The 15810-nt window shown below is 36.0% G+C and overlaps 2 protein-coding genes across 3 annotated transcripts; one reads left to right on the top strand and one right to left on the bottom strand.

The window, feature by feature from the left end:
- Positions 1–395: 395 nt before the first annotated feature.
- Smp_092880.1 (hypothetical protein) lies at positions 396–7523 on the top strand (the record flags this gene model as incomplete). Of its 2 annotated transcripts, XM_018795427.1 has the most annotated exons (8): positions 396–559; positions 591–663; positions 697–758; positions 792–876; positions 912–950; positions 3007–3621; positions 4506–5231; positions 6305–6334. In XM_018795427.1, the coding sequence occupies exons 1-8, from the start codon at positions 504–506 to the stop codon at positions 6332–6334; spliced, it is 1686 nt and encodes a 561-aa protein (XP_018649741.1). In that variant the 5' UTR covers positions 396–503. The 2 variants fall into 2 exon arrangements, with proteins under 2 accessions (XP_018649741.1, XP_018649742.1); XM_018795428.1 differs by lacking the exons at positions 396–559; positions 591–663 and having other exon boundaries at positions 668–758; positions 6305–7523.
- A 586-nt stretch (positions 7524–8109) lies between these two features.
- Smp_172970 (hypothetical protein) lies at positions 8110–14102 on the bottom strand (the record flags this gene model as incomplete). Its single annotated transcript, XM_018795429.1, has 3 exons — positions 8110–8790; positions 9372–9541; positions 13953–14102. The coding sequence occupies 3 exons, from the start codon at positions 14100–14102 to the stop codon at positions 8355–8357; spliced, it is 756 nt and encodes a 251-aa protein (XP_018649743.1). The 3' UTR covers positions 8110–8354.
- Positions 14103–15810: the final 1708 nt, after the last annotated feature.

Below are 15810 nucleotides of genomic sequence, written 5' to 3' on the forward strand. Positions count from 1 at the left end.
TCGAAGACCCAGAGAACTATTTATTTTGCGTATTAATTCACAGCTACAGACTTCTTTCATACTGAATACGTTAATTTGATTCACTGAAAAACGAAAAGATGAATGAAAATTTTTTGAACACAGTCCGGTCTAAAGAAGAAATACTATTTATCTAAAGGCAACGTTAGTAAAATTTTGTTACGACAGGAACTGCCTTGCATGGTCAGTGGAACATTGAAAGTACTACCGTACACGATATGGCCAAAAGCTTAACATGGAATTTATACTGTAATGTAAGATTTTGTATTATCTTAAAATCTTAATTACAATTTTCTTCCTTTTTATTTGGCTCTTAAGTTTCGGTGGAATTTTCGTACTTTCGATTTTGTTTATATCGTTCGTTCAACCATTGGGAGTCAAATTTCGTTTGCAAACTGTTCTAGGTGGATTTATGTTATACTTTAAGACTTTGTTCTTTATCAATAAAAAATGTTGTTTATCAATCTGTGATTAAATTGACAATAATGTATGGCAAGAACAAGTCGGTTGGGATCCCTTCTGATGCTCAGTCTAAAGAGAAGTTAGTTAACAAATTCAGTTTATTGCTGTAGGTTGGCGGTATATGTTTACGAATATCTTGTGCATATTGGGGCACAAAAGACAGCAAATTCTTTCCTGCAAGAGGTAATGTCTTCATAAGTAATGCAGTTGCTTAAGATTCGGTGGGACAAATCGATAAGCGTCGGTGAGCCACCTGGATTCTTACACTCATGGTGGAGGTGAGTTTGGTGCTTTTTCCTTACCTTGGTTAGTGTATTTTGGGATCTGTACAGTGCGGCTCCTGAAAGACGTGATACACATGAGCACTCAAGTGAAGCCAAAGCATTCCACGACTATGTAAGCACTTTTATGACCTAACTCTAAAACCATAGGGTTTTGTGAATTCGGGTTACCCAAATGGCTTACCACATGTAAGTTCGACCATTTATCTATTGTTTTTTGTGTGTTCCTATTTTGGTTTTACCCTTGCCAGTCGGCGCCGTCGCTGATAACGTTATCACGAAGTTTTTGTTACTGGATAAGTAATTTTCCCACAGTAATTTTCTCCTAGTTTGTCCCAGGTATTCTGCGCGTCACTGGTTTTTATACTATACACTAAATGACCGTAAAGATCATTAAAGGCTCATGTCGGTACCTAGTGAGAATTTTGTTAGTGTCATTCTGATTATATTTAGACTGGAAGTAAACCGCTTGGTCGGGAATGTCAGTCATACCCTCAGTGTTTTAAAAAGACGAAATATCGTTAAATCCCTGCCTCTTAGTAAACTGGTGTTTTTGTGATATCCGAAATGTTACAAACATCTAATTCTTAGGGTAAATGTATTCTTTGTTATTTCAGTACCTCGGCGTAGTTTTGTATCTGTTACATTCCATCTAGGTGGATGGTTATCGTTGATTCAAGATCTTTAAGTGTTCACTAGCAAGTTAGTATATTCATCAATATAGGCAGGATAGGGGTGATTAATCATATTGTTTCGCTGTCAGCTGGTCAAGCCATATATTACGTATACATGCATCTTGTCTTGTTAAACTTAACCATATAGTTTCGGCATTCCACATTCACCACTTATGTTAGACCAACACTTGTTGGCTCGGATACGCGTCTCTCAAACTCTCATATTCTCAGTACGACCCAGACTAACTAAATTTCTATGGTTTGAAGCCACTATAAGGAAACGGGTTCTCTTTCTCCTCATTCACACGAAAAGCATAAAAGTTATTTATGTGCTTGTACGTTTAAAACATGTATTGAACACAGCCATAGTTGTAGTTTAGCGCAAAAAAGTAATCAGTCGTTTCGACAGCATCTATCTGAATGGTCATGTACAGATTCGTGTATTTAGTCAGAAGCTATGATTTAAATATATCGGTATTGTTAACCTTCATTAGTTTCACACCATAACTGCTGTAATTGCTTGTTCCATCCCTAAATATCGACAGCCGCGCTTTACTCCTAAACCGTACTCCTTAAATGCGAATAACATCAGTGTAAGAACTATCAACAAAGATAATTCGACTAGCCGATTGGGAATTTCAAATAACAGCACTTTATTTGAAGTAAAGTCGGTACTTGATTCTGTTAATCGAGAAACAGTGCTAAAAAGTTATATTACATGACTAGAAACTCCCTGGTCAATAATTCGCTACTTGGTAATGTATGGCAAAGTTGTTATTTAAATTGTCTATGTTCAGCTGTATTTGTTCGAATCGTTTTTCTACATTTCATTCAAGTGTTTTGGATATGCCTATAGTAACAAACATTTTTTGCTATTATCCTGTCTATTTGAAGTGTGAACAGCCCTATGGATTGACAGAATCATTATTCAGATACATTTGATCGACTCAGTATTTTCCTCGTAGTTGGCTAAAAAAATGTTTTTCAAATGTACTCTACAACCAAAATTTCAAAAAAATCACCCCCTGACTTCTAGATTACATTTACATTAACTTATCAGGTATATGAGTATGAGTCAGTGTGTGGAGTCTAGTAACACTACCCGTTTGCCCAAAATATAGTGGTTGGAACTGGGTTCAAACCTGAAGTTAATTGGTTGAAAGCTGAATGCCTTATCGATTGTCGTTAATGTCGTAAGAGTAGGTTGTATGCGAGTTTATAATTATCTTGTAGGACAGTAACGTAAGAGTTAAGGCGTCCAATTTCCAGCCACTAAGTTCCAAGTTTAGGCCCAACTCCACGTACTCCGATTTAAGAAACCGAGTAGTATCACTATCCCTAACATTTAGGTTGACTCATATCCAAGTTGTGTTTAGTCGAATTAAATTTAGGGACTATTACAAGAGTTTTATGTTAAATGTTCTTTCTGAATAAAATTTTTGAATACTTTGTATTATGGGACATTTTTGTGCATTTTGTCGTAACATCTCATGCTCTGATGTCAATTTTTATTAGAAATGGATCTATCTTTCATTCAAGTCGATTTAATTAGATCTTATCTGATTTGACAGCCCAATCACCCTGTTATGTCTGGCCCCCCCAGTGTCAGTGGTCCTGGCGGAGCAGGACCGGGGATGCCTCCTCCCCTTGGACCCCCTGGCCCCGACCCGGTATCAATGAGACAAAGACCAACTGGACCACCGTTAATGACAGCCAGTGGTCTTCAAAACCCAGGACCTGGTTTACAAGGACCTTCACCTCATCATCCGTCAGTACGATTTCATCAGCCTGGTGCGGGTGGATATCCAGGTATTCCTGTCGGTGGTAGTATGATTCCTCCACATGCAAATTTACTACCAGGTTCGGGTCCTTCACATCCCATGCACGGTAACCCTATGATGCCTCATCATCACCCGCCTGGCGCCATTGTAGGCCACCCTCGTCCTAGGTGGATCGGTCCATCTATTCCACAACAGGCAGGTGGCCCTCCATGCCCTCCCCAACAAGGTGGTGGCCCTCCAGTTTGTTCAGGATCGGCTGGGCCAAATTCAGTATCGTCAGCTGGACCTGGAAGTGTCGGTCCGGGTTCGTGTGGAGGCAGTGGTATAGTTCCTAGTCCCGGTCATCCTGGTACACCAACTCAACACGCTCCTCATCTTGCTGCTCCTAGTCCCATAAACAATCAGGTAAATTTTTAAATGTTCCAAATGCTGCCCTGAGTTGTTTTTTCAGGGTAAAATATTGTGACATCCCGTTTTCGAAAGACTAGAGCGATTATGTAATTATATTAATTTAGTGAAGTATGGGTGTTGAATGTACAATTTCTAGTGGTTCCTATTTGTCAGTCATTCGTATAGCTGTCCATAGTTCATGTAATGAATCAAGAAGTTCACAATGCTAACGGTCATATAAAATGAAGTAATGATTCCCCTAGCAGTTTTTCCATGTAATACATAAGGGGGTTATTACCCAGGACGTGCTGTTTAAAATACTAACTTAAGGTTAATTATTTCCAGATTAATTTAGATTTATTTTTTGTGTCAGTGTAAAAGTTGGTTCAACCAAATAGTTAATGCATCAATATATAGCTTGGATGGACACAGGCTTCATGTGCAGTGATTCCGTTTTTATGGGAATGGAGATCGGACATAACAGAATTTGGTAGTTTAACAGTAATCAACATTATTAGACAAAAACACTTCAGTTCCTTTAGCCCACTTTCACAAAAAGATGGTCTTATTTGTACATGGTCCTACTAATTCTATAGGATCCAAAACTCAATACCCTCCGTCCGTATCTTATTTGTTATTAAGTGGGAACCGTAGTTAACCATTTTTAACCAGTTATCGAAATACAATTAAGGGTAAAATAATGAATTAGCTTAGCAATAGCTTACCCCTCGTAAATAAGAGGTTTGAACCATACAAAGAACCATATAAAGCCCAAACCATCTGTTAAAATAGTACTGTTTTACTGGACGGTATACTTTTTGCCTTTCGTTGACTATATTACTGTACATACACAAGTGTCCACCTACTACTTTCTGTATGATAACTTTTTTCAACTTCAGTCTAACGATCACCAGCCGTCTGGAGGTGGAATATCAGGCCATCCACATCATCCTACACCGCCACATTATATGGGTGGTCAACCACCACCACAACAACAAACACCACCTTCTTCAAATTCCTGTCTCCCTCCAGAATATGCTGCAAGACCTTCTCCACATCTTGTTTTTAGTGGTGGAGGACCTGGCTCTACTCCTGATAACGGCATGTTTGGTACAGGTCCCGGCTGCAGTGACTCTGGATTACTTAATGGTTCTGTGGGCCCTCCTCGTAGCAGCGGAATGATGCCCCCTCCTCCCCCAGACTACTCAAGTGGCATGCCTTCTTCCACATCAAACCCTTACCCACCCGGTTCTGATCTCAAAGCCTCGCCATTACATGGTGGTCCTGGAATGGGTTGTGACATGGTAAGTCCAGCTGGAGGTCCTCCCCCGTTGATGCCCTCTGATTACCCTTCCGGCAACGGTCCTGGTGGTAACGGACCAGGACAAAGCAGCAGTGGGTTCCCAGGAGATTCTGTTATGATGATGCCTCCGCCACAGCAGCAAAGTGTTTTGCAACAACATATGGGTGGTGGACCACAAGGCCAAGCCCCGCCTCCTCCTCAGTACGTTCCTTCTGGGGGTCAGCACTCAGGGTCAGGTGGGGGTCCCCCGTCGTCCATGCAGTCTGTTTGCGGTGGATCTAATCCTAGTCCAGCTGGCGGTCCGGGTTCTGTGCAGTTTCCAGTAAGTTTCTATGGTTACCATCCCTATTCAGACTAAGTTTGGTCTTTTTGCACAGCACTGAGTTTTTTTATTACGCAGTCAGTTGTGATGAAATATATCGAATCAGATTGAGCTTCTTACTGTCTAACGTCGTGTTACAAGTATTTGGCTATGTTGTACATTTTTGGTCACGCTTATGTCTTAGTAGCTTTGTGTAGCGATGGCTATAATGTTTGAGCTTTCGAGCTTTAGTCACCAAGTTTAAATCTCGCTCCTAGTTTGATTTAGGCAATCACGTAGTATCACTAGCTTCCGTATTTAAAATGTTGCTCGAAGCACACAATTCTGTACCGAGAGAGGTAGATGCAAACAGTAGCCCCACCCACTCATCACTACATTTGAGCATTATAAATAGTTGTGAAGGGCTTGGTATACCTGGAGCTTCAAAAATTTTTTCACTAAATTTCCGAATCTGTCAACAAGTCAGTTTTCTGTTTGGAATTTCTCCCGCCTTGGGATCCTGGTAGTTAGGATGTAAGGTGTAGGAGTCAACAGAACTCTTAATTACTGTTCATGGTTTTTTTTACTGTAGTTCATCCTGGAGAGATGTTTATAAGATGTGTTCGTAAAATAACGGGATGCTCATTTCGAGACTAGTTGGCATTTGAAAAACCTCAAATTTACTACGTAAATATGTAGAGTTAACGCATTAGCTGAAACATCCTTGGTTCATTGATAAATACACCTAGGTAGCATAGATATGAGAATTAAACCAATATTCCCTTACTTTCACACCCCAAGATTACATAGTAATGACAATAATAGTACTATACGCATCTCTAAAATCACCGTAGTAAAAATGCATCGAGAAATTCCTCATATTCTAAGGGTCAAGAAAAGTAATGTTTTAGCTCAAGCGACAGCCACTTAATGTATATAAGCTCAGTGTATGGTTAAGCACATTTCCTAGGGTTTTAGCGTGTGTACAATCAGGTTCTATATTGCGTTAAAATTTAATGAAGCTGTCTGTAATTTTTTAAATTATTACCCACAAATTGACTATGATATTGTGATTCACTTTTTCTGCGTTCCAGCAAGAATATTCGTTCAGTCAAATGTCCTAAGTGAATCGTGTTAAGTGCAACTACCCTCCTGTTTGACGAAAGCCGCTGCCGTTGAGTGACAATGTTCTGGTTTCTGTTTGTGCACCCCTTATTATTACCATTTTGTTCTATACAATAACTGCATGTCAATTTACGAACAGTTTTTAGATATGAATGTGTGTCTTATCCTTAAGTTGACTGCCCTTGAATCATGTGTCTCGCCCGCCAATCAGTGTATATGTTCCGTGGAGCCATTATTTGAAAGATATGATCTAAACAGAGGAATCTGTCCAAACATCTTTATATTTTTTGATACCCCGGTATCTCCTGGGCGCGTGGACACCAGTAATCATTTCCATTAAATGAAATTATTTATTTTGTCAATGAATTCCTCGATTGTTTTGTGTCATACGTGCTTTAAATGCATTTATTGTTTTGTCAGTATATTTTTCCTTGTAGTACATTGTCTGCTTAATTACAATTTAACTAGCATTATACATTTGATCTTCTTAAATAATGTATTGATCTTGACAAAAATCAGCTGCCTGCACAAATTTGTAAAACCAAATGATCTTGGTTGTTTTCTACTATGGCTTCATAGTTTATTGCAGTACTGTAAACGGACGATTTCAAAATTGCAATGATAATTGTTTAGAACAGTATTTTTCTCCTCACTTTTATATTATTGTGACTGACTATACTTCTTAAATGAATGACAACAAAATTTTCATGTCCAACAATTCATCCTAAGTTGAAACTTCTCTTTATGTCTTTTCAGCAACATCGTATTTTGTAAACTTGAGCATTATCGGTTCTATGACTGTAAAAGGATTTTCATCACATTATCTGATTTATATTATTTGGTTTGATGTTTTCACTACATTCTTCAGTTTATTATAATGACTGATAAATACTCCCCAACTTTACGCCTGCAAATCTGTGTAAGTGAACTGCCTGCATTGACTCTTTCTTCATCTTCTACTCCGTGCTGTAAGAACATTTTTTCAGGTTAACGTACGACAGCAATAATTATTAAGAACCATGTTGCAGCAATATCTACATGAAAAATTTCTATCATAAATTGTACGTTATCGCTTCTTTGTGGAAAGGTTAAAATCCATACAAATGTAAATGCATTTTAACCACATTTGGCTTAAAGTATTCTGACAGTGTTTTTTAGGTCTTATTGAATAGATACTGCTTCTTATGTACGCATGTGTTTGCGTTATTGTTCAGCTATTACATTTTGACTCTACGTCTGCCCATACACATGTTGAATTCTGTCGCAGTAAACTAAAAGGGGTGATAAGTGTGAATCGTGATAGTCTTTAGTAAAACTGTGGAATCTCTAACGTAAGCAATTTTCTCGATCCATCATTATTTTTAAACTTTATCGAGAAGTGCAACATATCCTGCTGGATATTCCTGTGAATGACACCCAATTGTAGATCATTTCTGTTTTTTGATCTCTGGAATAACCTCGGATCATAAAAGTTTACGGACTGGTATATATTCAAGGCTATTATTTTTGTACGTTAGTAGGCATATAGTGATCGTAGATCAAAAGTTTAAATATTTAAGACCACATAAGTAGGCCATTCTTATGTACCAGTATTCAGAGCTGTACGGTACCGGTTCTGTTGTTAAGCATCTTGCAGAAAAAGGGGCGCATAGTACTTTAAATCTCATAGGAAATCTAGATATACGCATATATATCAAACAGTCTCGTTACAAGTTTCGAGTAGTAATGTTTACTATCTCAATATGACGTGTTGATCCAGTGTAAGTAAAAACATGATTATTAATAACATATATTTAGATATTGCTACATCAAAATACTCATTTAATTAATAATGAGACCCGTATATTTCACAAAATGAAAACGTCGACTACATTTGTAAATAAGATATCGGAGTTGGCACCACAGAAACAGTTCGCTGCTTTCAACCCTCCAAGTAAACGCGGTTACAAGTGTTAAAACGAATCGGCAAGTCATGAAAAAAAAGGATTTGCATAAAGAAATATCCAGGTTCGATAAAGATTAGCTGCGTCTTAAACGTTTAGCTCGTCCTCTACTTCTGCCTCTGCTGACGGATTGTGGTGGGGAACTTAGTTGTGATTCGTTCAGGTGATTGTGTGATAGGGTCTCAGGGGCAACAAATTTAGATGATGCTGTACGCCGTCGAGATGACAGCCGTACGCTGTTATTTATTTTTTCCCCATGTTTACCAAGTGCTTGGGATGTTGAGCGGTCTAGTTCATCAGACTCAGTTTCCATATTGAGGTGTGTAATGTCTCGTACTTCAGGTATTTGTACAGAATCTTGTTCATTTTTTCCATCGACAGAAATAGCTGGTGTTTCATCCGTTAAGTTTTTGGTCAAATCTTGTGTGAAAACAACCAACGGCTTTTGGTATATGGGCTTCCGGTCTATGGCTGGAGGTTCAGTGAGCTTGTCATTTGCTTTTGCGCATGGTCTGAAATTGAATAAAGCAGAATATAGTAAAAAGTTTAGTTCTTATTAATAAGGCAATTCCAAACAAACCTATATCATTATGTACTGAAATATACAAATCGGCATCATAAATTATCTATACGACCGTTCTTGAAATCTACAATCTGAGTTCGCTACACATAGAATGATTTGTGACTGAATACACTAATAATCTAAAGGGAACCAGTAGGACTGCATCACTATGCTAGACTTGATGAGACACATCCATCCTTGTTTAGAAAATAAACTACATTGGAGGGTCGTGGTGTGTATTCCTGTAGGCAAAAACATTTCATTCAGTGATACTTATATTTAGTAATGAGAGTTTAGCTAAAACGCAGATCCTTCTATATGAAGCGAACAGATGTATGTGCGAGCACTATCAACTTGGTTCATTACAACCTTAAGTGGTACTCGATGTGTTTCAAGAAGAATGAGGTTTAAAACTACAAAACAAAGTTTATCAAATAAATTATCGTTCACGTCAACAAATGAGGGGAACTAGTTTCCGCTGCAGCTATTCCTTTAATGTTTGTCAACTTGCAATACTAAATCATAACTTACTTCATTATGCTGTCCAATGTGAAACGGTCGTGAAATGTATTGTAGAAATCACGTATGAAACTTTCTGATTTAGTTCCAACGGTTCTGGCAATTGTGGGGAAGTCTTGACCATATTTCTTCATAGCTGTTAGCACAAAAGCTAGTTCAGTTTTTGTCCATCGATAAGATATCTATTTTTGAAGGCAATAAATCGATTAGTTTGGTTCCGGATAATATGAATAGTAAGTACTATGTCAGTTTCCTATGAATACGTATATAGTAGCAACGCTGCCATAGGCTACGATGGCCAACGTTATTCTGGACAGTAGAGTGGCCTTCGTAATTGCGATGAGGTGGGCCTAGGTTTATTCTACCTATAAACTCACACTAAAAGACCTAGTAATAATGTATACTGTAGACATGATTGACGAAAAGCTAGTGATATTAGCTGCGGTCTGTTACAAGTGTAGTCATTCGCTGACTTTTTTAAAGGTAAAAAAGTTGTGCTGTAGAACTCAACGCAATCGAGTAGGAATGGTGGACCGATAATCAAAATTCAGGGTATGAACGTGTGAAAATTTCCACATTACCATCAACAATTTCGAGCTAACCAATATTATTTGAAACGATAGAATAAATGACATTGAAATTATTAACACAATCTATATTCTAAAAACAGAAAGTGTGAATATTATGTTGCAAATCTCTTGTGTTTTGCTATACTACAGCACCATAGATCTGTTTATGTGAAGAAGTGAAGACTTCTAGCGTTGAGAACGCTACAATATCCTGCCATATTCAGTTATCAACTGAAAACAAATACAGTTTTCAATCTATCTGCATTATAAGACAACAAATTTTTAGGGTTCTGTACATTTTTTCTCACCCCTCGTGTAGGGAAATCGCAACAGATGCTGTATATACCTATAATCTATAGGTAACGGACTGTTTACTGTGGATAGATGTTTATGTACATGTATTTAAATATATAGCTATATTCTACAATGGTGGGTGGAGAGTCGTATATATATGGGTTTATTTAACTGTAGCAGGACGGATACAGGTGCAGTTTAGACTAAAAAGGTTCTACCTAAAATCTAAATTAAAACCAGACATTATTTACCTGTACGGTTTAACCTTCCCCATTTTTAAACAAAAAACTCTAGACGTACTTTATTGTGGTAGAAAATTATTTATAGATTGCATTAGCGTACATCAAATCACTCTTACTAAATTGAACTAAGATTGTATATTTCAAGTTGATCATTCGAGAAGTAATTGAAAATAGCAAGGTCCAAGTTTCCATTTATCAGTAGGCCAGGGAAAGTAAAGTCTCTCATTCAGGTCACTAATAATTTTAGCTTTTAAATGTGCATATGATATAATCTACTGTTGACAAATAAAGCATCGAGATTCTGTTTTAATTATGATGTACGTTTTTTTACACTAGATTTCAAAGTTCATAAAAATTTAAAATGATACCACGTAGAAATGCATTGCGAATCAAGATTTCAATATGAACTAGTCAATGTATCAAACGGGAGTTAGTTCAAATAATAAAGTATTGTATATATATCTTAAATCTGACAGTAAAACATTGAAATAGGAGTACGAAATGGGTCAACATCAAGGTGAAAATTCTGTGTACAAAATAGGTATTCAATTTTAGAATACGAATTTTAGGTTAGATGAAAGTTTTTGTAATATCCCAGATTTTTTAGTGAAAAACAGTTCAATGAATGTATTGCGTATAAGAACTATGTTATGTCATTGTAAAGTAAATGGTATTTTATTATTTAAGGAAGTAAAAGTCTAAAATAATCGTTTTTCTAAAATGAATAAAATGCATGAAGAAAACTCTAGAAATGTTTACGGATGTTGATTTGGTGTAGATCGGTCTCTCAACCTACTTAACGAACGATTTTAGTTTAATTAGGCAATGGCTGGACATACGTAACACACGTCCCAGCCGTCTTACGTTGATAAGCGTTCGTAAATGATATCGAATAAGTGAACGGAAATATTTCGTCATATTTGCATTCAACTAAATTGAATGTCATAGAGCGAAGGGATGAATCTAGAGCGCGCGTGGGAAGTATTATTACAAAGAGTTGGAACTGGAAAATGCTTACAAGCTGTGTGAATACACGTAATTAAATTTAAGCGGCTTAGTGAACACACAAGAAGTTGTAATACTGATTGAGATAAATGGAAAAATAATTACAGTAAAATAATGTGATTGTCAACTTTAGTTTTTTGTTCATAAGAAAAGTAAATTTCAACTGTGGAGAATTTGAGTGTAAATTGAAATGCGATCAACCCATTCATGCCAACGTTTACCTACTGAAACTAAATTAAGTAGTATCCATATGACTCATGACAAAACTATGATGTATGACAGGTTAGACGATACGGTGGTTTACTCTCACCTAGAAAAACTTGAATAATCATTAAACATTCGCCCAACGAATTTGACGGTATGTATGTTTTTGTTTCGAGATGAGATTACATGGATAACTAATTATGTAGTACGATATAAATAATTTTTCTTTACAGATTACAGAATTGAAGGCTGACACAAGAATGTTGATCTATTATTAAAAGTCACACAAGATTACTTAATGGTTGAATTAATGAGTTAATTTAAGCTAGATCACCATGGAAAACCTGGGAGCATTGAGTGTCCGTCTCTTCCTAGTATATGACACATCAGCAATGAGCATCCACGACTCCGCACGTGAAACTTGAACCTGCGGGCGGACGCCTAACCTCTAGACCACTGGGCCGTAATCCGACAGTGTTAATGTCTAACTTCAACAAACCCATGATATTGCGCGACCGTCCACCATTATCTTCAGTGAGTAACTGCCTCACAATAGACATGAATGGACTCCACTGGTCACGGCTTCTCACTAGAACTCCAGGAATTAAATTACTACGATCTCTACAAACCCCAAATCTGACAAGATTATTCATTTGTTTAGTACTATCCTCGATTCACCGACCAAATATTCAAAATCTCTGTTGAACAGCTTGGAGAAAATTATCAGGTAATTTATTCGCCAGAAGCTTTTACAGGAAATCGATTGTGACGCAGTGAAGCCCAATGAGTACAATAAGAGAATGAGAGTAATTTAATAATGCATAAATTAATGTTACAGTCGCTAAAGTAAAACTTTGGGTTTTCAACTGCTGGAAATGTTATGGGTGCAATCTTCCAGGACTAAAAGTACAGTTCTTTTTAGTTTTAATCGGGTTAAATATGAATTCATGACGTGATATGGAAACCAAAAAGATTACTTCAAAGTTGCACTTAGAAATGCAAAATCACTAGATTTAATGACAGAATATGATTTGAAACATCCCTATCATTACCCACTATAATTGTAAAGTGACGTGATGGTCCGTATGCTTTTATATAAAATTCTAAAATGCTTATTTAAATCTAAGCCTCCACTCATATATCCACATTCAGTTATTCGTTTGTGTAGTGGTGGGCCAGTACATAAAGCATAAAACTTTAAAATCAAAAGATTAAGAAACCAGATTGTATGACCTTCTAGAAATCAGTTTATTACTAAAAGACCTTCACTGACTGACGTAAATGAAAGTTTTTTGAGGTGAAAATGATCGAGTGCAAAATTTTTCCGACAATGATTGATAGCGTTTAGATGATTTTGGAGCATATCTCTTCTTACGGATGCAATATTTCACTTAAAAAGCAGTCTGGATTATTACCTAGTTTAGCAATACGAAGTAAACTTGTTGAATACATTCAACTACTTCACCTACTTTGAAGATTCAAGTTGGTAGCTGATGAAATCCTGGCAGAAATATAAAAGATTTGTTTGGCTTTTGCTAATTTCTACCAAATGTGTTGCAAACAAGATAATGCACCTGTGAGCTAAAATGAACGCACACAGTGCAGTAACGTGCTTTTCATAACTTTACACTTATCAACTACAACTACAAAAATCTACAAGGCATACATAATTGATGACAGGTATTTATAGAGCATTGTTCACAAATAATAGAACCATCCGAATGAAGCATATTAATTATAAATATATAGAATACTAAGTAGAGTCAGTATGACATTTGATAAGTCAATGAATTTAATTGTTTAAGGGATGCGTTTTGCGTTTCCGGTCATTATATATGTATTCAGTGAACAAAGCATGGAATACTTTTCCAATAATACGAACTGTTAATCATATATAGCACTGTTTTCAGTGAGTGGTTATTGATATCATGAAAAACCGATTCTCTCAAACTATACATTAATTTATGTATGCGTGGAAAGAAAATAATCTCCAGAAACAATATAGATTTACACTTTTCCAAAGAGTATAATTAAGCACGAAATTTAAGCTTCAGAGTTTCTATTGCTTTACTTTACCCTAAGTACATAGAAAAACACACCGAGCACTACATCTGATAAAGATTATAGATTATTGTATGAAATAAACAATATTGCTGATCAACATCGAAGTTCCGTAAGCAGTATTTACAAAAGATAAATTATTATTTAGTGTAATCTTACTTGAGGAAATCCTTCAACTGGTTTAAGCAATTCCATTTTATAAAGAACAGATCTTGAACGTGCTTCAGTAATCTAATGGTCCAATAAAACAATGAAAATAATACTAATTTAGTAAATGAAAATATAGATAATAAGTCAGTTAAAAAAAATATCGTCAATAAAGACAAGTAGTAATGAAAAAAATACTCTACAGAACTGATGAATAACATAAAAAGTATGTGTGAATTTAATACATTAAGGGGTTTATTGAATGTTACGATGATAATTGTTTAATGGTTTGACAAGAGACATAACTGCTAGTAGTCCTGACGCGAATATCAACTACTAACATGATTGAGATAGGTGGGTATAAAACTATTGATTTATAACTCACAAGTAAGCAGAAGTACATTTTTAATATCTTTACAATTACATAATTTAGCTATGGTAATTTGAAGAGTGATTGAGTAATCAATTCTTCAGTGAATTTGTTGATAAAAATACGAAAACGAGTCTAATAACTATTTTATTAATGTATGCTTATTTCATCTCTCACTCAAGGCAAAGAAAAAAACGATCAACGCACATTAAGAAAATATATATTCACTTGAATACAAATGTTTATAACTTTATCAAAAGTAACATAAACAAGGTATTTTCTTTACAGAACATGGTAATAATTGTCGACAAACACTTTAAGAGAATTAAGTTAATTAAAAATCAATTTGTAAGTGGATTGGATTACAAACTTTGGCTACTTTGTGGTTTTGTGAATATACCTAGCTACGTTGATTGAAAAGAAACACAAATATTGATCGTCTCTACAACTGTCATATTCCTTCATTTTACTGGGTTTTTTTTTATTATGATATCCATTGCAAAGAACTTGTTTAAGACAAAAATCAACCGAAAAATAAATAGAATAGACTAACCTAACAACTTAATCATCATTTATTTTGCATTGGATTTAAATACAGATCTATAGATATCAAAATTTACATAATAATATAACTGAAAAACACTTTTCAAAATGAATTATTTCTTAGTTGTAATGGTTTTAATCTCATTGTTCTTAATATAAAAGACTGATATTGGTTAACCTCTATTGACATACGTGCATCCTCTGCAGATTGTCTCAGTATTACTAATAAGTATAAATGAAAAATAAGATCAATTTCCAATGGACAACCCAGTGGCTATCTAGACTCAGTAGCTCAGTGGACAATGTTTTGTTCACTTGAAATGAAATTTACTGGGCTCGAGCATAATGTGAACATCCATACCGAGTGGAGATACATCTAGCTGTTGAGTACCCAAATAGGACTAGAAGCATACCCTGGACTCCAATTATAGCCACCTTACCTAATAATCAAATGATTATTATTTCAGTCGGTACACGTTACAATGTCTAGATAGATTTAATTACCAGTCCAATTTTTCGAAGTGTAACGGTTAATCTTCCGACTAATCGTTGTTAATGATAAATCGTTTTCGGAAGTTGAAAATATCGGAGCTACTTTTTCGGATTATTAATAATTATATCTTTATTGTATAAATAGCAGATAAATTTGTTTTAACATTTCTCTGTTTACTTTATTGTAAGCTTTCAGTGGACCTATTGACTGTCGTTGTTTTACCATTTCTTACTTACTGTCAACTAAATATGTAGTGTTTTATCCGCTCTTTTCCACTTAAGGCAGGATTGTCTTTAGTGTGATATCTTATTTGATGTGCTGTGTGGTCTGGCATTTCCAGTATACTACTGTACGATCTTTGAGTCATGATCGAATTGGGTGTAACTGAGATCTAATTAGCTTTCTATCATTGTCTCCTGACTAGTTGCAGGGTTAGATGGGGCTCGCGGACCAATAAGCATAACCCCTTGATTGTTGTTCATTGGTCAGCGAGCGGATTCCTGAAACAGGTCACTGGTACGCG

This window comes from Schistosoma mansoni, chromosome 2, assembly GCF_000237925.1.
Source record: "Schistosoma mansoni strain Puerto Rico chromosome 2, complete genome".
In the NCBI taxonomy this organism is placed as follows: Eukaryota; Metazoa; Platyhelminthes; class Trematoda; order Strigeidida; family Schistosomatidae; genus Schistosoma; species Schistosoma mansoni.